Here is a 20,778-nt window from a genome sequence, read left to right on the forward strand (position 1 = left end):
TTCACAGCATTGTCTGTCACCAGTGCAAATACCTTCTGTGGTCCAAGGTCATTGATGACTCCCTTCTGCTCATCTGCAATGTAGAGACTGGTGTGTCTGTTGTCCCTTGTTGTCCCTTGCGCTTTTAGAATACTGGTTGAGGGGTGGAGATGATGTAGTTAATTATTCCTTGACCACAAACATCTGACCACCCATCAGAGATGATTGCAATACAGTCTGTTTTCTCTATGATTTGCTTGACCTTCACTTGAACTCGGTTGAACTCTGCATCCAGCAAATGAGTAGATAAAGCATGTCTGGTTATAGGGGTGTATGCTGGGTGAAGATTATTCAGAAAACTCTTCCAATACACATTGCCTGTGAGCATCAGAGGTGAACCAGTTGCATGCACAGCTTTAGCAAGACATTCATCAGCATTTCTCTGACTACGTTCCTCCATTGCGTCAAAAAACTTCTGATTCCAGGAGGACCATGAGCTGTTGCTATCGATCATTTTCACCTCAAAAAGAAGTCGAGGGACTTTTTTTTATTTTTTATTTTTACCCCTTTTTCTCCCCAATTTCCATGGTGTCCAATTGTTGTAGTAGCTACTATCTTGTCTCATCGCTACAACTCCCGTACGGGCTCGGGAGAGACGAAGGTTGAAAGTCATGCGGCCTCCGATACACAACCCAAACAAGCCGCACTGCTTCTTAACACAGCGGGCATCCAACCCGGAAGCCAGCCGCACCAATGTGTCGGAGGAAACACCATGCACCTGGCAACCTTGGTTAGCGCGCACTGCGCACCCGGCCCGCCACAGGAGTCACGTCAGTGTTCAGGGAGGTGTATAGGGGTTTCTATAGGTGCAACTACGGTGGAGAGTCCAAACCAGGTCTCCACCATGAACATCTCCCCTGAATATGCTGATTTGGCTCTCGCCATCGATGGGGGGATTGTGTGTCCTGCGCCCGACTCCGTTCTCACCTCTGCACAACTAACACCTGACATCGTATTACTTAACAATATTAAAGCAGATATTTTTAAATGGAACAATATTCCCATACATTTTACAGGTAGAATAATTAAGCATTCAGGCACAGGAGGGTGTGGTATGTGACCAATATACCATGGCCAAGGGCTGTGGCTGGATACAGCCCTTAACCATGGTATAAAATGGCCATATATCACAAACCTCTGAGATGCTTTATTGCTATTATAAACTTGTTACCAACATAATTAGAACAGCAAAAAAGACATGTTTTGTCATACCCATGGTACACCACGGTTATCAGCCAATCATAATTCAGGGCTTGAACGACCCAGTTCATAAACCTTTTTAGAATGGCATGGCTCCCGAAGTTTTTAGATTTATTCTCTGTAATACCAATTACCACAACTAGGACATTCTTTAAAAATATATATACTACTCGGTCACAACAGGACGTTATACAGGAAAATAAAACTGATAGAATAAACAGGACTGTTTTTACATCTTCCTAAATCCGAGGGTGGTGTTAACCTTCCAGGCCCACCGAGGGTGGTGTTAACCTTCCAGGCCCACCGAGGGTGGTGTTAACCTTCCAGGCCCACCGAGGGTGGTGTTAACCTTCCAGGCCCACCGAGGGTGGTGTTAACCTTCCAGACCCACCGAGGGTGGTGTTAACCTTCCAGACCCACCGAGGGTGGTGTTAACCTTCCAGGCCCACCGAGGGTGGTGTTAACCTTCCAGGCCCACCGAGGGTGGTGTTAACCTTCCAGGCCCACCGAGGGTGGTGTTAACCTTCCAGGCCCACCGAGGGTGGTGTTAACCTTCCAGGCCCACCGAGGGTGGTGTTCACCTTCCAGGCCCATCAGCGCTCACTGCAGATCATGTGAATAGACTAATCTTCTTAAAGAAAAACTTGAAAATCTGATAAAAAAAACATTTTAATTTTTTTTCAAGTAACCAGTCTCAAGTGGTCCTATTTTGTTCAAGGCACTGACTGCTGTGTGACTTAATGTTGATGTATGCTGCTGGACTACACACTCTGGTTGTTTTAAATTCCTATTTTATTTCCTGTTATAAGGCAGACACTGCTGGGTTTTGTTGTCTGTTTATTTTCATCTGCTCCTGGGAATTCAGGCTACCCATGTTCACTATTATAATAAATGAAAAATCTAAATACAAATTACATATTTCTCAGGCATTGATTTTGTCGATGTATTGAAACCGTACCGAACCATATCGTACCGTGAGTTTTGTGAAGCATTTCACCCCTAGTGTGTGTGTGTGTGTGTGTGTGTGTGTGTGTGTGTGTGTGTGTGTATATATATATATCGTACAAGAAAGATACTATCTGGGGAGGAAGAATAGACAGTAGATGGCCTCATACTTTAATGGACAGTCATTACAGGTCCATGCGGAGTCTCTTTTCACGCTTTCAAGGAGCTGGTAATTTGTCTGCACACACACACACCACCACCACCTCACACACTTATGGTCATATGTGCTGTATAGCTCTGTGATTAAGGACATGGTCACATGTCCCACAGAGAACAATCAACCATGATGAAGTGTTTATTAATGTTTCATGGATATTTGTATATTTCAATACAGTAGATGGTAATTATGGGTGTCTGACCAGTTGTTCCTATTTTATTTATTTAACAAGGCAAGACAGTTAAGAACAAATTCTTATTTACAATGACGGCCTACAACGGCTAAACCCGGACGACGCTGGGCCAATTGTGTGCCGCCCTATGGGAGTCCCAATGATGACCGGATGTGATGCAGCCTGGATTTTAACCAGGTACTGCAGTGACGCCTCTTGCACTGAGATGCAGTGTCTTAGACTACTGTGCCACTCGGGAGCCCTGTGATGACACACATTCAAGGATGTACACTCCAGAGATAAAAAAACAAGAATGAAACCTCCATACACTCACACACAGAAACGAAGATGGACAGTACACTCACACACACACACACACACAGAAATTAAGATGGACAGTACACACACAACCACACGTAGATGGACAGTACACTCACACAGACACACACGTAGATGGACAGTACACTCACACAGACACACACGTAGATGGACAGTACACTCACGTAGATGGACAGTACACTCACACGAAGATGGACAGTACACACACACACACACACACACACACACACACACACACAGACACACACGAAGATGGACAGCACACACACACACCCACAGAAACGAAAATGGACAGCACACACACACACCCACAGAAACGAAAATGGACAGCACACACACACACACACACACGAAGATGGACAATACACACACACACACCCACAGAAGATGGAAATGGACAGCACACACACACACACACACGAAGATGGACAATACACACACACACACACACACACACACACACACACACACACACACACACATACAGAAACGAAGATGGACAGTACACACACAGAAACGAAGATGGACAATAGACACACACACAGCAGCTAGAAATCTCAATATGAGTCCTTTGTAGTTCATAACATTTCCCTCCGGAAAGCTTACCATAAACCATTACAGTATTACAGTTAATAGCACCTAGCACCCGATCAGACCTTTAGTCACTACATGCTGCTGGGGCCATTCAGACCATAGGAAAGACCAGGGCATGTAGTCATAAATAGGAGTGCTGATCTAGGATCAGCTTTGCCTTTTAGATCATAATGAATAGCATTACATGGACAGGGGGGGACCTGATCCTAGATCAGCGCTCCTACTCTGAGACCACTTCATTAAATCATGAAGGGCAGAAACCCCCCTTGTTATTCAGTTATTTTTTAAAGCAGACCATTACAAGCAGATCAACGGCTTAGCCCCGGCCTGGCATCCGCGGTTACGCCACTCAAACACACAGGCCCTTCGACTAAATTAATCCTCCCAGGGGAAACAAAGGCATGTTGATACTTGGATGTGGTGAAACACAGAAAACGTGTCCTCTGTTTCCATTAGTGACCCGAGACTGAGTCCACAGAAAGTTTGTGTTGAGGGAAACAGCAATGGGTGGAGGGAGGAGAGCAGAGACAATTTATTTAAGGGAAAACTTATAGTGAGAATGGAAGACATGGGAAATTGGAGAGAAGAGGAGGAGCCTGTTAGCCAGTGACAACAAACATTCCCCACACAGTAACTTGCATATGAGAAGTATTATCACTAGCTTATTTTGTGTTAGCCTTTGGTTTTAGATGAAGTGCGCACACACACACACACACACCACTTAGCCATGCCTCTCTGCAGGTGAAAAGTGTGCAAAGTGAAAACAATAAAACACCAGATGAATCCTGAACTTAATAACTCAACCCTCTGCTGTAATCTGTCAAATGGCAGTTGGTGAATGTCAGAGGGAGACTTGAAAAGGTTTGAATAGAAGCAGTCACTTATTTAGGCTGGTACAGACCCAGATCTGTGCTTCTGAAACAGCTACAGCTCTGATTTATTTAGCCCAAAACGAGAATGAAAAAGAGCTTCAAACAGACACCCTAGACCAACTCCAATTCGGATATCGCCCCAACAGATCCACAGATGACACAATCTCAAATGCACTTCACACTTCCCTCTCTCACCTGGACAATAGGGGAAATAACTACGTGAGAAGGCTGTTCATAGACTACAGCTCAGCATTCAAGACCATAGTCCCCTCCAAGCTAGGGACCCTGTGATTGAACCCCTCCCTCTGCAACTAGACCCTGGACTTCCTGACGGGCCGGCCCAAGGCGGTGAGGTTAGGCAACAACCTCCGCCACGTTGACTCTCAACACGTGGGCCCCTCAGCGGTGTGTACTTAGTCCCCTCCTGTACTCCCTGTTCACCCACAACTCCAACAACAAGTTTGCTGACGACACGGCGGTGGTTACCGTCACTGATGAGTCAGCCTACAGGGGAGGTCAGAGACTTAGCAGTGTTACTAGGACAACAACAACAACAACCTCTCCCTCAACGTCAGTAAGACCAAGGAGCTGATTGTAGACTATAGGAGAAAGAGTCATGAAGTCATGAAGACGGCACGACAACACCTTTTCCCCATTAGGAGACTGAAAAGATTTGGCATGGGTCCTCAGATCCTCAAAAAGGTCTACAGCTGCAATAGAAAGCATCTTGACTGGCTGCATCACTGCTTGGTATGGAAAATGCACCACCCTTGTCTGATACAGAGGGGGGTGCGGACAGCCCATGTACATCCCTGCCATCCAGGACCTCTTAAAATCAGCCGGTGTCAGAGAAAAGCACGAAGAATTGCCAAAGACTCCAACCACCAAGCCATAGACTGTTCACTCTGCTACCGTCCGGCAAACGGTACTGGAACATCGGCTATCGGACCAACAGGTTCCGAGACTGTTAAATAGTCAATTAATGATACCCAAACTATCTGCACTGACCACACACACAACGACACATCACAAAACACACACTCATATCATTTCATTTGCTGCTGCTATTACTTTGTTCTTTATTTTACTCGTATATATCCTGATGTCTGTCTTCATGGACAGATCTACCTCAAATACCTTATTATTATCTATCCTGATGTCTAGTCACTTTACCCTGCCTTCATGTACAGATCTACCTCAAATACCTTATTGTCTATCCTGATGCCTAGTCACTTTATCCTGCCTTCATGTAGATATCTACCTCAAATACCTTATTGTCTATCCTGATGCCTAGTCACTTTACCCTGCCTTCATGTACAGATCTACCTCAAAAACCGTATTATTATCTATCCTGATGTCTAGTCACTTTACCCTGCCTTCATGTACAGATCTACCTCAAATACCTTATTATTATTATTATTATATATGCTGATGTCTAGTCACTTTACCCTGCCTTCATGTACAGATCTACCTCAAATACCTTATTATTATTATTATTATAATTATCTATCCTGATGTCTAGTAACTTTACCCTGCCTTCATGTACAGATCTACCTCAAATACCTTATTATTATTATTATATATCCTGATGTCTAGTCACTTTACCCTGCCTTCATGTACAGATCTACCTCAAATACCTTATTATTATTATTATTATATATCCTGATGTCTAGTCACTTTACCCTACCTTCATGTACATTTCTACCTCAAATACCTTATTATTATTATTATATATCCTGATGTCTAGTCACTTTACCCTGCCTTCATGTACAGATCTACCTCAAATACCTTGTACCTCTGCACATTGATCTGGTACTGGTACTTCCTGTATACAAATCCATTATTGTGTGTTATACTTTTAAACTGCATCATTGGGAAGGGCTCATAAGCAAGCACTTCACAGTAGTCTACACCTGTTGTGACAAATCACATTTTATTTATCAACCAAAATTGACGGTAACTTTCCACAAAATTCCTACATTTTCCAGAAATCCTGGTAGGAGGATTTCAGATTCCCTGTTTATTCCAGAAATCTTCCAACCATGATTTTTTTTAATGAATAAAATAAAACCTTGGGCCTTGTATCAATCCCTCAAGCCCCCAGGGAGCAGCAGCCCAGGTCTCACCAGGGAGCAGAGCTTCTCCACAGCCTCCAGGATGAGCTCCTGGTGGCTGATCTTGTGAACGCCCAGATGCTCCAGGTCCTGGGAGGAGAGCTGCAGCAGGTCCAACCCCGTCACCCTCCACTCTTTGAAGGGGTACTGCTGGAGAGGAGCGTCCAGACCTGGAGAGAGCGAGAGAGAGACCACACACGGATAATCAGATTTTTTTTCAAGCTTTTATCAAGAAATTCTGACAATTGTGCAGTTACCTTAGTGGACATTATTCTTTTTGTCCTTCCACGAACACACTTGGTTCAACTTATCAACTAATCATCAAACCTACAGGGCAAAAACAAAAATGTGCATCCTTCTGTGTCCTCCGTCTCCTGGCAACCAAGTGTTACGGACGTTTGTTTCTTCTCTGCAATGAGTCTTGAGCGGAGTACCTCCCTGACCCTTCACCGAATACTAACATATTCGGGGCCGTCTGATTGGTCTAGAAACCGATGGGTTGGGCCAGAACGTCACTTGTGCCCCTCATCACCACAAACAACGTCAATGATGGAAGTCTCAGACTAAAGTATGTAGTGAATGACAGTGCAGTGGTAAAATGTAGTGTGAGTCATCAGGCTAGGACCCCAGGAGCAGGCAAACACTGGGCTGCGTTGTTTATTTAACCAACAGTCCTTATACACCCTCAAATAAAGTGTTATCCATCATCCTAATTTCTTATTCAGATCATCATTTTAATCTCATGGCAAGAGCATTGTCATGGTCATTATCTGCATCTTTACCGTTAATCATCATGGCAACAGCATTGTCATGGTCATTATCTGCATCTTTACCGTTAATCATCATGGCAACAGCATTGTCATGGTCATTATCTGCATCTTTACCGTTAATCATCATGGCAACAGCATTGTCATGGTCATTATCTGCATCTTTACCGTTAATCATCATGGCAACAGCATTGTCATGGTCATTATCTGCATCTTTACCGTTAATCATCATGGCAACAGCATTGTCATGGTCATTATCTGCATCTTTACCGTTAATCATCATGGCAACAGCATTGTCGTGGTCATTATCTGCATCTTTACCGTTAATCATCATGGCAACAGCATTGTCATGGTCATTATCTGCATCTTTACCGTTAATCATCATGGCAACAGCATTGTCGTGGTCATTATCTGCATCTTTACCGTTAATCATCATGGCAACAGCATTGTCATGGTCATTATCTGCATTTTTACCGTTAATCATCATGGCAACAGCATTGTCGTGGTCATTATCTGCATCTTTACCGTTAATCATCATGGCAACAGCATTGTCATGGTCATTATCTGCATTTTTACCGTTAATCATCATGGCAACAGCATTGTAATTATTTCCAAATCACAGACGAGAGGATGCCTCGTTATTATATCAATTACTAACTTGTTGACCAGTGTTTTGTCTCACTGCTCGTTTCTACAGCACCAACTTGCGGGTTGGTCAGCTCCTGCTCGTGTTGTGTATGCGCAGGCAGGATCCATACAGACCAAGTTCTCCGCTTTCTTTTCGTTTGCCGTACAGGTGTGTGACTCAGGTGTGTTGCTTGTGCGTTTCACTGGCTGTTCTTGTTTTGGGAGGTGGGGTTGCGTGCTGTAATTGCGAATACACTGTAGCTCATAACAGGAATTTACTAAAATGTTGCTAACAAGAGAATCACAGAAGCCCAGCTAGTCTGTAGTTTTAAATGGAGGTCGCTAACAAACGTTTTCAACGTTGCAGGAGCTGTTTGATTCCAGGGCGATACAGACTATGGGCTATTCTTAGAGAAACAGTGGAAAACTTAGACAAGAACCCCTGTCAGACACAGAAAAAGCTTTGCTGCCTTGGATACAGATGTTCCGGCACCTTCATCCCGGAGGACTTCCGCTCTGAGATTGGATCCAGGGGTACCTGCGACTTTGTCCCCTGTTCTGTCTCCCGCTCTCTCTCCGGTGGCTTCTACCATGGGTTCAGATCTTCCCCTTCATCAGCCACGATGGATTCTACGGCTGGCTCGGGTCCATCGAGCCCCACCTCCCATCGGTTCACAAGGGGTCTTCTAAACCACTCAAGGTGCAAGAACGACCAGACATCCTCAGCCATTTCATCAGCTGTCATCATCGGCAGCTCTATGGTGAGAAACATCTTGGTTCCCGGGGCAAAAACCCTGTGCTATCCTGAGGCACGAGTACAGGACATTACAATGCTGCTTCCTACCATTTCTAACACAGCTGTCGGGGGGCTGACGCTGCTGTAGTCCATGAGGGGTGTGTTGTTGTTGTTAGACAAGTAACTCTTTATCCACATTATAGCAGATGGTGTAAAGTCATAACACAATAGTTTTTCCAACAGCAGACTGTGACCAATCATTTCAAAAGCTGCACTGAAGTCTACAAAGACAGCCCCCCCAATCATTTTATCATCCACTTCTCTCAGCCAATAAGTGCTGTGCTTGTTGAGTGTCCTTCCCTATATGCGTGCTGAAAATCTGTTGTCAATTTGTTTCCTGTGAAATGGCATAATAACTGGTCAAACACAATTTTTTACAGAAGTTTACTAAGGGTTGGCAACAGGCTGATTGGTCAGCTATTTGAGCCAGTAAAAGGGGGCTTTACTATTCTTGGGTAGCAGAATGACTTTAGCTTCCCTCCAGGCCTGAGGGCACACACTTTCTAGTAATGGCATCTGTTATAAGCAAGTTATTGACTTCATGGGCCTTGTTTCTCAGGCTGCATATGTTAATATGGGCTATTTTTTAGCACTTTTCTGGGTTGCTTAATTCTTTTTAATGCTTTACTGGGAAGCTTATCAGAAGTAGACTTGATAGTTCAGGGTGAGCTTCACAAAGTGGTGTTCCTACTAGGGCACACCATCTCAGTGCTAACAGTGTAACTCTGGTTCATAGGCTCATGATTACTGCATCCAATAGCTGTAGGATTAACAAAGGTATTTAGGGCAATTAGGGGGAAATACATTAGGTTACTTACATTGTGACTATCAAAGCCCCTGTGCTAATGTACATGTAATGAAGCATTATGACGACTCATTGTCACAATGGTAGGGATTAGTGTAGCTGGTCTTGGGTCATTGATAAGTCATTGTTTCAACGTTGCCTTGAAATGCGTAGACAGGGTCCAGGAGCCAAGATGATTGGGATGAATTCCGTCCTGCAGAGTATCTTCTGTTTCCAGAAGCTGTTAATGAGCCTCTTGGACCTAGACTTGGTGCTCCGGTACCGCTTGCCGTGCGGTAGCAGAGAGAACAGTCTATGACTTGGGTGACTGGAGTCTCTGAAAATTATTTAGGCCTTCCTTTGACAAGGCCTAGTATATAGGTCCTGGATGGCAGGAAGCTTCGCCCCAGTGATGTACTGGGCCTTACGCACTACCCTCTGTTGCACCTTATGGTTAGATGCCGAGCAGTTGCCATACCAGGCGGTGATGCAACTGGTATGGATGCTCTTGATGGTGCAGCTGTAGAACCTTTTGAGGATCTGGGGACCCATGGCAAATATTTTCAGTCTCCTGAGGGGGAAAAGGCATTGCCGTGCCCTCTTCACGACTGTCTTTGTGTGTTTGGACCATGATAGTTTGTTGGTGGTGTGGAACATGGAACTCCAAGGAACATGGAACTCTTGACTTACTCCACTACAGCCCCATCGATGTTAAAGGGGACCTGTTCGGAACTCCTTTTCCTGTAGTCCACAATCATCCCCTTTTGTATTGCTCACGTTGAGGGAGAGGTTGTTGCCCTGGCACCACCCGGCCAGGTCACTGACCTCCTCCCTATAGGGTGTCTCGTTGTCGGTGATCAAGCCTACCACTGTTGTGTCGTCAGCAAACTTAACCTCTTCAACCTATGGGGCGCTATGTCATTATTGGATAAAAAGACGTGTCCGTTTTAAGCGCAATATTTTGTCACGAAAAGATGCTCGACTATGCATGGAATTGACAGCCTTGGAAAGACAAAACTCTGACGTTTCCAAAACTGCAAAGATATTATCTGTGAGTGCCCCAGAACTAATGCTACAGGCGAAACCAAGATGAAACTTCAAACAGGAAATGAACAGGATTTTTGACGCTGTGTTTACTAACGTCTCCTTATATGGCTGTGAATATGCTGTGAACGAGCTTATGCACTCTGCCGTTCATCCAAGATGTCTGCAGCATTGTGGCGTATTTGTAGGCATATCATTGGAAGATTGGCCATAAGAGACTACATTTGCCAGGGGGCCATCCGGTGCCCTTTGTCTAAATCGGTGTGTAATTCCCAGTGGCAACCATTGTACCTTGCGTTACAGAAGGAGACTCATACTTCCAGGAACGATACATCATTGAAGAGATATGTGAAAAACACCTTGAGGATTGGTTCTAAACAACGTTTGCCATGTTTCAGTCGATATTATGGAGTTCATTTGGAAAAAAGTTTGGCGTTTGGATAACTGAATTTTCGGGTTTTTTTGGTAGCCAAACGTGACGCACCAAACGGACCAATTTCTCCTGCACAAAAAATCTTTCAAGAAAAACTGAACATTTGCTATCTAACTGAGAGTCTCCTCATTGAAAACATTCGAAGTTCTTCAAAGGTAAATGATTTATTGAATGTTTTTGCTGGTTTTTGTGAAAATGTGGCCTGCTAATGCTAAATGCTAATGCTAAATGCTAGTTTGCTATGGTAGAGAAGCATATTTTTGAAAATCTGAGATGACATGTTGTTGTTAACAAAAGGCTAAGCATGAGAGCTAGCATATTGATTTAATTTCATTTGCGATTTTCATGAATAGTTAACGTTGCGTTATGGTAATGGGCTTGAGGCTGTAGTCATGATCCCGGATCCGGGTTGGCTCGACGCAAGAAGTTAATGATGGTGTTGAAGTCGTGCTTGGCAACGCAGTCGTGGGTGAACAGGGAGTACAGGAGTGGACTAAGCACGCACACCGAGGGGGCATGTTGAGGAACATCGTGGCAGATGTGTTGTTGCCTACCCTTACAACCTGGGGGCGGCCTGTCAGGAAGTCTAGGATCCAGTTGATGAAGGAGGTATTTAGTCCCAGGATCCTTAGGTTAGTGATGTGCTTTGTGTCCACTATGGTGTTGAACAATGCGCTGTAGTCAATGAATAGCATTCTCACATCGGTGTTCCTTTTGTCCAGGTGGGAAAGGGCAGTGTGGAGTGCGATTGAGACTGCATCATCTGTGGATCTGTTGGGGCGGTATGCAAATTGGAGTGGGTCTAGGGTTTCCCGGGATGATGGTGTTTATGTGAGCCATGACTAGATTTTCAAAGCACTTTATGGCAGTTAGACACTTGCCAGTTGGTCCATGCATGCTTTGAGTACACGTCCTGGTAATCTGTCTGGCCCCGCAGCCTTATGAATATTGACCTGTTTAAAGGTCTTGCTCACATTGGCTACAGAAAACGTGATTACACAGTCGTCTGGAACAGCTGGTGCGCTCATACATGCTTCAGTGTTGCTTGCCTCGAAGCGAGCATAAAAGGCATTTAGCTGCTCTGGTAGGCTCACGTCACTGGGCAGCTCGCGGCTGGGTTTCCCTTTGTTGTCCATAATAGTTTGCAAGCCCTGCCACATCCGACGAGCATCGGAGCCGGTGTAGTATGATTCCATCGTAGTCCTGTATTGACACTTTGCCTGTTTGATGGTTCGTCTGAGGGCATAGCGGGATTTCTTATAAGTATCCGGATTAGTGTCCCGCCTCCTTGAAAGCGGCAGCACTAGCCTTTAGCTCGGTGCGGATGTTGCCTGTAATCCATGGCTTCTGGTTGGGATATGTATTTACGGTCACTGTGGGGACGACGTCGTCGATGCACTTATTGACGATGCCGGTGACTGAAGTGGTGTACTCCTCAATGCCATTGGATGAATCCCGGAACATATTCCAGTCTGTGATACCATAACAGTCCTGTAGCGTAGCCTCCGCATAATCTGACCGCTTCCGTATTGAGTGAGTCACTGGTACTCCCTGCTTTAGTTTTTGCTTGTAAGCAGGAGGATTTTCCAAATTGAGGGTGAGCTTTGTATGCGTCTCTGTGTGTGGAGTAAATGTGGTCTAGAGTTTTTTTTCCCTCTCGCTGACAAATTCTCAAAAGGCACCCCTATCGCCCCTTGTATTTTCGTCTTTTCCTCACACGAATGACAGGGATTTGGGCCTGGTCTCGGAGAAGCAGCATATCCTTCGTGATGGACTCATTAAAGAAATAAATATTGGTCTAGTTTGAGGTGAGTAATCATTGTTCTGATATTCAGAAGCTCTTTCGGTCATAAGAGACTGTAGCAGTACAAATTTTGTACAAAATAAGTTACAAACAATGTGAAAAAAAACACAAAATAGCACAGCTGGTTAGGAGCCGTAAAACAGCAGATGCTTAAACTGTTGTGTGTTGACTGTCAGAGGCATTTGAGTAACTGGACTAGTTTCTACTCGCTGAAAATGATGGCTGCAGTATTGGTGTAATTTAGACCCATTTGGCTGCTTTGAAAAAATATATATAAAATACAGCACATTCCAATAGTTCCACATAATAAATACATGTAGAAGGGACATGCTGTACTTTAGTGTCAATTTAGTAGGCTTCAAAACACGAGGACATGGCATAGCCTAGTAGCCTGATTTATCCGGGCTGTAATACACAATTAATTGGTATATAGCCTACAGCCTGACACTAAAACCTGTAAAAACCAAGCATGCCATGAAAATGGTACATTCTGAATCGGGGAGGATGGCGAACAATCTACACGTTTTTTGTGTGATATGTTTTTTTAAGACTTAAAAAATAAAGGAATTGGTGTCAATTTCTCCCCATCCTCAGAATATAAATATAAAATGTTCATTGTTATGGCATGCCTGGTTCAATCGTTATTGACGAGAGAACACCGAGTTTTTAAAATAAAACGAATTTTACCTTGGTGGCGAACCGAACCATATACCTACTGGTTCCGACTCTAAAAAGTTAATGTAAAAAAATACCTTCTTGTGGATATCTTGTCTCAAATTTCAAGCATTTGATGGACAAACCGCACAGATAACCGGTAGAGTAAGTTTAAAAGTCGGCGTAATTATATAAAACATTCTGACTTGTAAGAAACATTTACACGATTTTGCAGGCAAAAGTATTAGGATAAGCTATATATATTATATACCAATTAATTGTGTATTACAGCTTGATCAATCAGACTTGGCACCTATCAATTTAACTTCCTCATTCCACCTCAAAAGATGATTCGTGGCGCTTCTATTTACGGCTCCTGGTGTGAAAACCGAATTAAAGTCACCTGCCAAACACAAACAGCGCCAATTATAGCCTACCTTTGAGCCATTCGCTCACTCTCTCCTTGCTCCACGACGTTATAGGCTGCATGCTGGGAGTCCTGGGAATGTTGATTAAATGATTCCCAATCGAATTCTTCAACAGACTCTACTACTCTGGATCAGAGGAAGGAACATTTCATCCTGACGATGGGCACTCCCACTTACAGGTACAAGTCTCTCCGCGAACCAATAGCATTAAACTGTCTGCCTATGATTCAGACGCACATATTTTTATTCACACTCACATTGTGGAGCGGTGGGGGTGGTAGAGTAGAATACTGCCATTATTTCAAACTTTAGCCTACATCATTTGATGAGGGATTAACCGAAAGAATTGCAACGGGTAGTGAAGGCTGGTCTTTATTTGTCGACTTAATTCTTATTCCAAAGTTCGTTCCTTTTGGGAATAGGTTTAGTTTCTCAAGAGTGGTTAGGAGTTTTTTCCTTTTTTAGCAATAGTGAGAGCCAAGTGTAATGTAGCAACTATTTAAACTAACTATACTACTAGCTTTTACTCTATATAACTATAGTTTACCATTGAATGTGAGTTGTTTTGGTGAATTATTAATATACCAACAAAATAACGTTAACACAAACAGGCTTCAGTTAGGAACAGATGATCAACACATAAAACACTTAACATTTCATCTGAGTATCGTATCCAATAATACACAAATGGCATTAGTGTAGAAAATAACTTAGTATTGGCTTTCTTTTTGGTGCCTGTCTGGTTACAGTTGAATAGTTTGACTTGGAATAGTTAGGAAACAGTTGTGAAATGTGTTGCTGAACCATTAGAAAACATTGCAATGCTGAATGTACCTCATGAAATCCAAGCCTGATGAAAGGCCAAGCCATCAGAGGCCCTTTGACATTTTCCACCCCCTAGCGTTTCTCTCTTTCAAATCAGACATGATGATAGAGGGATAGAAGAGCTAGTCATTGGCAACTGCATACAGAATAGCAAAATCAAGCAAACAACAACATTTGCTTTAAAAAAAAATTAGGGGTGAGGGGTGCCTCCAACCTCCTGTGGTATGCGTGTCATCGTCCGTAGAACCTTTTTTGGTTCTATTGTTCTTATTTAAAATGTGTGAAGTTCAGTCCTTGAGCTGTTCTCGTCTATTGATATTATGTCATGTTTTATGTTCTGTGTGGACCCCAGGAAGACTAGCTGCTGCTTCAGAAACAGCTAATGGGGATCCTAATAAACTACTAAATACCTGGATTTTTGTCTGAAAGTGGGCGTTTGCGAAATAAGTGGGAGGATCATCATAAGTGAGTGTATGAAAGCCTAACATCTAATTGGGTAGATTGGTTGCCACTCAAGGCCAATTTTGCGTTGCTGCTTCCTTGTAGCTTTTTCGCTAAGTCTAACTTTAACCTCATTCTCTTAACCTGTCACGCAAATTCTCCTAACCTGCCACGCAGTAATTCTCCTAACCTGCCACGCAGTAATTCTCCTAACATGCAACGTTAGTTCTCCTTACCTGCCACGCAGTAATTCTCCTAACATGCAACGTTAGTTCTCCTAACCTGTCACGCAGTAATTCTCCTAACCTGCCACGCAGTAATTCTCCTAACATGCAACGTTAGTTCTCCTTACCTGCCACGCAGTAATTCTCCTAACATGCAACGTTAGTTCTCCTAACCTGTCACGCAGTAATTCTCCTAACCTGCCACGCAGTAATTCTCCTAACATGCAACGTTAGTTCTCCTAACCTGCCACGCAGTAATTCTCCTAACCTGCCACGCAGTAATTCTCCTAACATGCAACGTTAGTTCTCCTAACCTGCCACGCAGTAATTCTCCTAACATGCAACGTTAGTTCTCCTAACCTGTCACGCAGTAATTCTCCTAACCTGCCACGCAGTAATTCTCCTAACATGCAACGTTAGTTCTCCTAACCTGCCACGCAGTAATTCTCCTAACCTGCCACGCAGTAATTCTCCTAACATGCAACGTTAGTTCTCCTTACCTGCCACGCAGTAATTCTCCTAACATGCAACGTTAGTTCTCCTAACCTGCCACGCAGTAATTCTCCTAACCTGCCATGCAGTAATTCTCCTAACATGCAACGTTAGTTCTCCTAACCTGTCACGCAGTAATTCTCCTAACATGCAACGTTAGTTCTCCTAACCTGTCACGCAGTAATTCTCCTAACATGCAACGTTAGTTCTCCTAACCTGCCACGCAGTAATTCTCCTAACATGCAACGTTAGCTCTCCTAACCTGCCACACAGTAATTCTCCTAACCTCCTACGTTAATTCACCTACTTGGAGATAGAGGAGAGATTCTATTGGCCTGAGAACTCTGAATTTAATTCATACTAAATTCAATTCAGCTGCTATATCTATTGCTTCATTAACCGTTAGTGGGCGTGGCTTTTTGCCAGGGCGATGGGGTGGGTAGCCAAGCCACCCTTTTCAAGCCCAATGGCATATAGCCCAATGGCATATAGCCCAATGGCATATAGCCGACTGTAAATGCCAAGGTCTTGTTATACTTTTACTACACTATATCAAGAAGAGTGGATTTGCATCATACCAATATCTTTACCTTTTTAGTGTTTATTAATCTATTAATGCTGCTTGCCCTCATTGTCATCCGACAGGTGGCGTCACACCGAGGCATCGCTCGTCCCTCAACCGACAGTGCAGGTGGATTGGTCGCTCTGACGTAAGGCATCGAGTTGCCCTATAACATTTCCTTTCATGTCTGCACACAGTCTACTCAAAGTAAAAGGGAATCTGCTTGATTGAAGCTTTGCAACAGAGCACAGACCAGGTCACCATAACCTGCAATGGGTCAAGAGGCTCTAGTCTAGTAGTCACTTGATTGTGGAGATCATTCAGACCTGGATACTATTGGTACTTTTGCCCAATTTGTAATACCAGCATTCCCACTGAACAAAAAAATGCAAGGATGATATGTCTTGTTTTTGTACTGAGAATGGCAACCAAAATATAAACGCAACATGTAAAGTGTTGGTCTCATGTTTCATGAGCTGAAATAAATGATCCCAGAAATGTTCCATTCGCACAAAAAGCTTATTTCTCTCAAATGACCATTATTCCTCCTCCACCAAACTTTACAGTTGGCACTTGGGCAGGTAGTGTTTTCCTGGTATCCACCAAACCCAGATTCGTCCATCGGACTGGTGAAGCGTGATTCATCACTCCAGAGAATGCGTTTCCACTGCTCCAGAGTCCAATGGCGCACAAGCTTTACACCACTCCAGACGTTGCTTCCAGAGGAAGTTTGGATCTCGGTAGTGAGTGTTGCAGCCGAGGACAGACGATTTGTACGTGCTACACGCTTCAGCACTCGGTGTCCCTGTTCTGTGAGCTTGTGTCGCCAACCACTTTGCGGCTGAGCCGTTGTTGCTTCTAGACGTTTCGACTTCCCAATAACAACACTTACAGTTGACCGGGGCAGTTCTAGCAAGGTAGACATTTTACGAACTGACTTGTTGGAAAGGTGGCATCCATTGACAGTGCCACGTTGAGAGTCACTGAGCTCTTCAGTAAGGCCGTTCTACTGTCAATGTTTGTCTATGGAGAATGCATGGCTGTGTGCTCGATTTTATACACCTATCAGCAACAGGTGTGGCTGAAATAGCCAAATCCACTCATTTGAAGGGGTTTCCACATATTTTTGTATATAAAGTGTATATTGGAAGGAGCTTAGTATATTAATTATGGTAGATAAATACATGCAGGCATATTCGTTTATTTTTATTGACTTGGAGATGTCATCACACATTAGCATAGTTCGACAGTCAATAAAAATGGATTGGCTCATGCAATGGTACTACAAGCCATCTTCCTGTTACTACATGTAGGCCTATGTCTCAATTAAATTGGCCCTCTCTTTAACGAGTCTGAATACCTATGACACAACATCAAGTCTCAACATGACGTTTCTGCTCTAAAGCGCAGCAAGAGTTACAGTAAAACCACAGGCCTCAGCGCAGCAGTCAATGGCTTCCTGTCTCTCACTGCCTTAAAAGTCAATAACAATTATTCTCTTGCTTAAAGTCAATGACAGAGAACACTGATAGGAAAACATTGCTGTCAAGCTCCTTTTCATTCTCTGTTCAGCCTGCCATCAGGTTATATAAGACATTTCCCGATACAACATCACTCGTTCACATTCTGCCTCACTATACCTTATTAAACAATCAGTAATTGTATTGGCTTTTACATTCATGCTTTTTAGTCTTGATTGGCATCCAGCCATAGTGAATTATTCATAATTAGTGCTCCTCGACACAGAGTTCATTGGCTGATTGCACTTTCTCCGGCATTAAGCAGCTAATTAATTTGGCTGCAACCCTATTAGGAGAGCAGTGAGGCCCGTTGGACTCAGATTAGCAGAGTTTGTAAAAAAGTACTCTACCTGGATATGATTGATGTTTTTTTCAATACTTTACAGGGTCTTTTTTTTAAATGCTGTGGTAAAAATAAAGTTTTGCAAGGATGCAAAGAACCAGGAAAAAAATGCCCTCTTGTTGTATTTTGGAAAATTACTGAATTGTTTTGAAGATGACCCCCTTATTACATCACAGGATAAAATTGCAGTTTCCACATAATACTGAAAACATATAAAAGAAAATGTAGTTTCCACGTATGTAGAAACTTGAATTGTGCTGAATACAAGTAAGTAAGACTAGCTGTCGCCATTGGCGTCGGCTAATGGGGATCCTAATAAATCAAATCAAATCAAATGTAAACTTAAAAAGCGATGAAGTTCCCCATGTAAGTTGCTCTTCTACATGTGTAGGAACATTGGTGCAATAACAATCTCTTGTGGACAGACGCACATATCAATCTGTCCCTAGATTTTAGTTTTGGGTTGGTGAGATTATAATTACACCTAGTAACACCGTTGTGTTGCATGTTGTATTGACATAGTAACCATGTTGAAAATTCTAACTACAGCTGGAGAACATTCCACCTTTGATGTGTAGGCCATCTTATGCAGTATCGCCAAGCAACAATTTTTCCAATGAATTAATAATGAATTAATACAGAAGTGCTGTCTGCATTTCCAATACTGCTAGATTACTGTTATGGTACATTATTTTACCTTAATTTAACTAGGCAAGTCAGTTAATAACAAATTCTTATTTTCAATGACAGCCTAGGAACAGTGGGCAAAACAACAGCTCAGGGATTTGAACATGAAACCTTTTGGTTACTAGTCCAAAGCTCTAACCACTAGGCTACCCTGCCACCCCTGCATATACAGTACAAGGAGGAGGGGGGATTCGGAATCCCTCCCTCCTCCTTTCTCTTACTATTCTAGACACCACCGTCTCTCTCTTCCATGTTTTTCAGCAGCGTCGACTCCAATTGAAAATGAAGTGAAATAATAATGGCAGCTTCTTATATTCTATCTAAGGCCCCTGTTCTGGGACTCATATTTAGTATTCAGTCCAGTCACGCTCAAGTCTCCTGTCTCAGAGAATCTGGGCTTTAGGCAGCCACTTACGACATACACACACATGCTCTCTCTCCCCTCTCTCTCTCTCTCTCTCATGCACCCCCCAAAAACACACACACAACCCCCGCTCCCTGGCAGTGATGAATCATGGTAGTGAAGGGAGGGGCTTCATTCTGTTGCACATGGCCCTGACTGAGTCCTACACCCATCACCCATGATCCTTCAGTGCCATCCGGGCAGGGTGTCCCCAGGTTGTCTCTACTGATGGGGGCAGTGTGTCCCTAGGTTGTCTCTACTGATGGGGGCAGTGTGTCCCTAGGTTGTCTCTACTTATGGGGGCAGGGTGTCCCTAGGTTGTCTCTACTTATGGGGGCAGGGTGTCCCTAGGTTGTCTCTACTGATGGGGGCAGTGTGTCCCTAGGTTGTCTCTACTAATGGGGGAAGGGTGTCCCCAGGTGGTCACTATTGATCGGGAACACATCTGAGTCACATGATGTTCACCAATGATGACATCACCACGGCTTTGGAGGGAGGAAGAAATCCCTATGTGCCCTATGACAAGTACCACCCATATTTGTATTTTATTTTTATTTTACCTTTATTTAACCAGGCAAGTCAGTTAAGAACAAATTCTTATTTTCAATGACGGCCTAGGAACAGTGGGTTAACTGCCTGTTCAGAGGCAGAACGACAGATTTGTACCTTGTCAGCTCAGGGATTTGAACTTGCAACCTTGCAGTTACTAGTCCAACGCTCTAACCACTAGGCTACCCTGCTTTAACATCCACCGTGACCTGAATTGAGTTCATGAACAAAAGTGGATAATTATCCAAATTACAATCTGGAAAATGTATAGAATTTTTGATTGAATTAATATATTTTTTAAAATTAGGATTAGCTCTGGGATTGAAAAACATGATCTCAATTTATGCGCTGGTTCACACTGTGTGTAGACTGAAAGTCGTCCTCTATACATAGCATGCAGCATCAAATAATCAAACCTACTTCCTTTTAGTTAAAAAGTGTGCTGCTCGATGCACAACCACACTGACACTTTCTTTGATTACGTGTGTGTCATAATGACTGACAGTAACAGGGTCAACAGAGTTATTTAGTCTGGGAAAGATAGACCACTGAGGAAGTGTCTGTGGGATTCCCTTGGAGTCTGGGGACGATAGAGGGAAGTGCCTGTCTGGGTCTGCTCTGTATCAAACACTGGGACAAATGAGTCATTCGCGTTTGGGGACAGAATTGAATGCGACACAGACTATATGATGGATGACCACCCCTAGGTGGCATTAGCGTGCAGCAACCGGGCTAAGAGCACTTTGTAATGGATCTGTCTTGATGGGAGAAAAAAACAATCCATTAGTTATACTCTACTTTACTGTACGAATGGCCCAGTGGCCACAGCTTCTGGGAAGAGAATGATTTCCCCCCTTTATTTAAATTCACCACTTCCCCACTCCAAGATGTCAGTGAACATTT

The 20,778-nt window shown here is 43.5% G+C and overlaps 1 protein-coding gene and 1 long non-coding RNA gene across 3 annotated transcripts in view; one reads left to right on the forward strand and one right to left on the reverse strand.

Moving 5' to 3' along the window:
- The window catches only part of LOC118362130 (connector enhancer of kinase suppressor of ras 2-like), an 87,021-nt gene extending 73,034 nt beyond the window's left edge, over positions 1–13,987 (reverse strand). Inside the window, exons 1-2 of one of the 2 annotated variants that reach the window (XM_052485840.1) lie at positions 13,839–13,987; positions 6,505–6,662 (exon numbers count right to left, since the gene is read on the reverse strand). In XM_052485840.1, the coding sequence (XP_052341800.1) occupies positions 6,505–6,662; positions 13,839–13,890 (210 nt within the window). In that variant the 5' untranslated portion in view covers positions 13,891–13,987. Of the gene's footprint in view, positions 1–6,504; positions 6,663–6,749; positions 7,089–13,838 lie in introns of those variants that run through there. The other variant, XM_052485841.1, reaches the window with a different exon arrangement.
- On the forward strand, positions 13,869–16,876 carry LOC118362265 (uncharacterized). Its single transcript, XR_004821165.2, has 2 exons — positions 13,869–14,008; positions 16,457–16,876. It is a non-coding gene; the product is annotated as an uncharacterized LOC118362265 (long non-coding RNA).
- Positions 16,877–20,778: the final 3,902 nt, after the last annotated feature.

This window comes from Oncorhynchus keta, chromosome 29, assembly GCF_023373465.1.
Source record: "Oncorhynchus keta strain PuntledgeMale-10-30-2019 chromosome 29, Oket_V2, whole genome shotgun sequence".
Classification (NCBI taxonomy): Eukaryota; Metazoa; Chordata; class Actinopteri; order Salmoniformes; family Salmonidae; genus Oncorhynchus; species Oncorhynchus keta.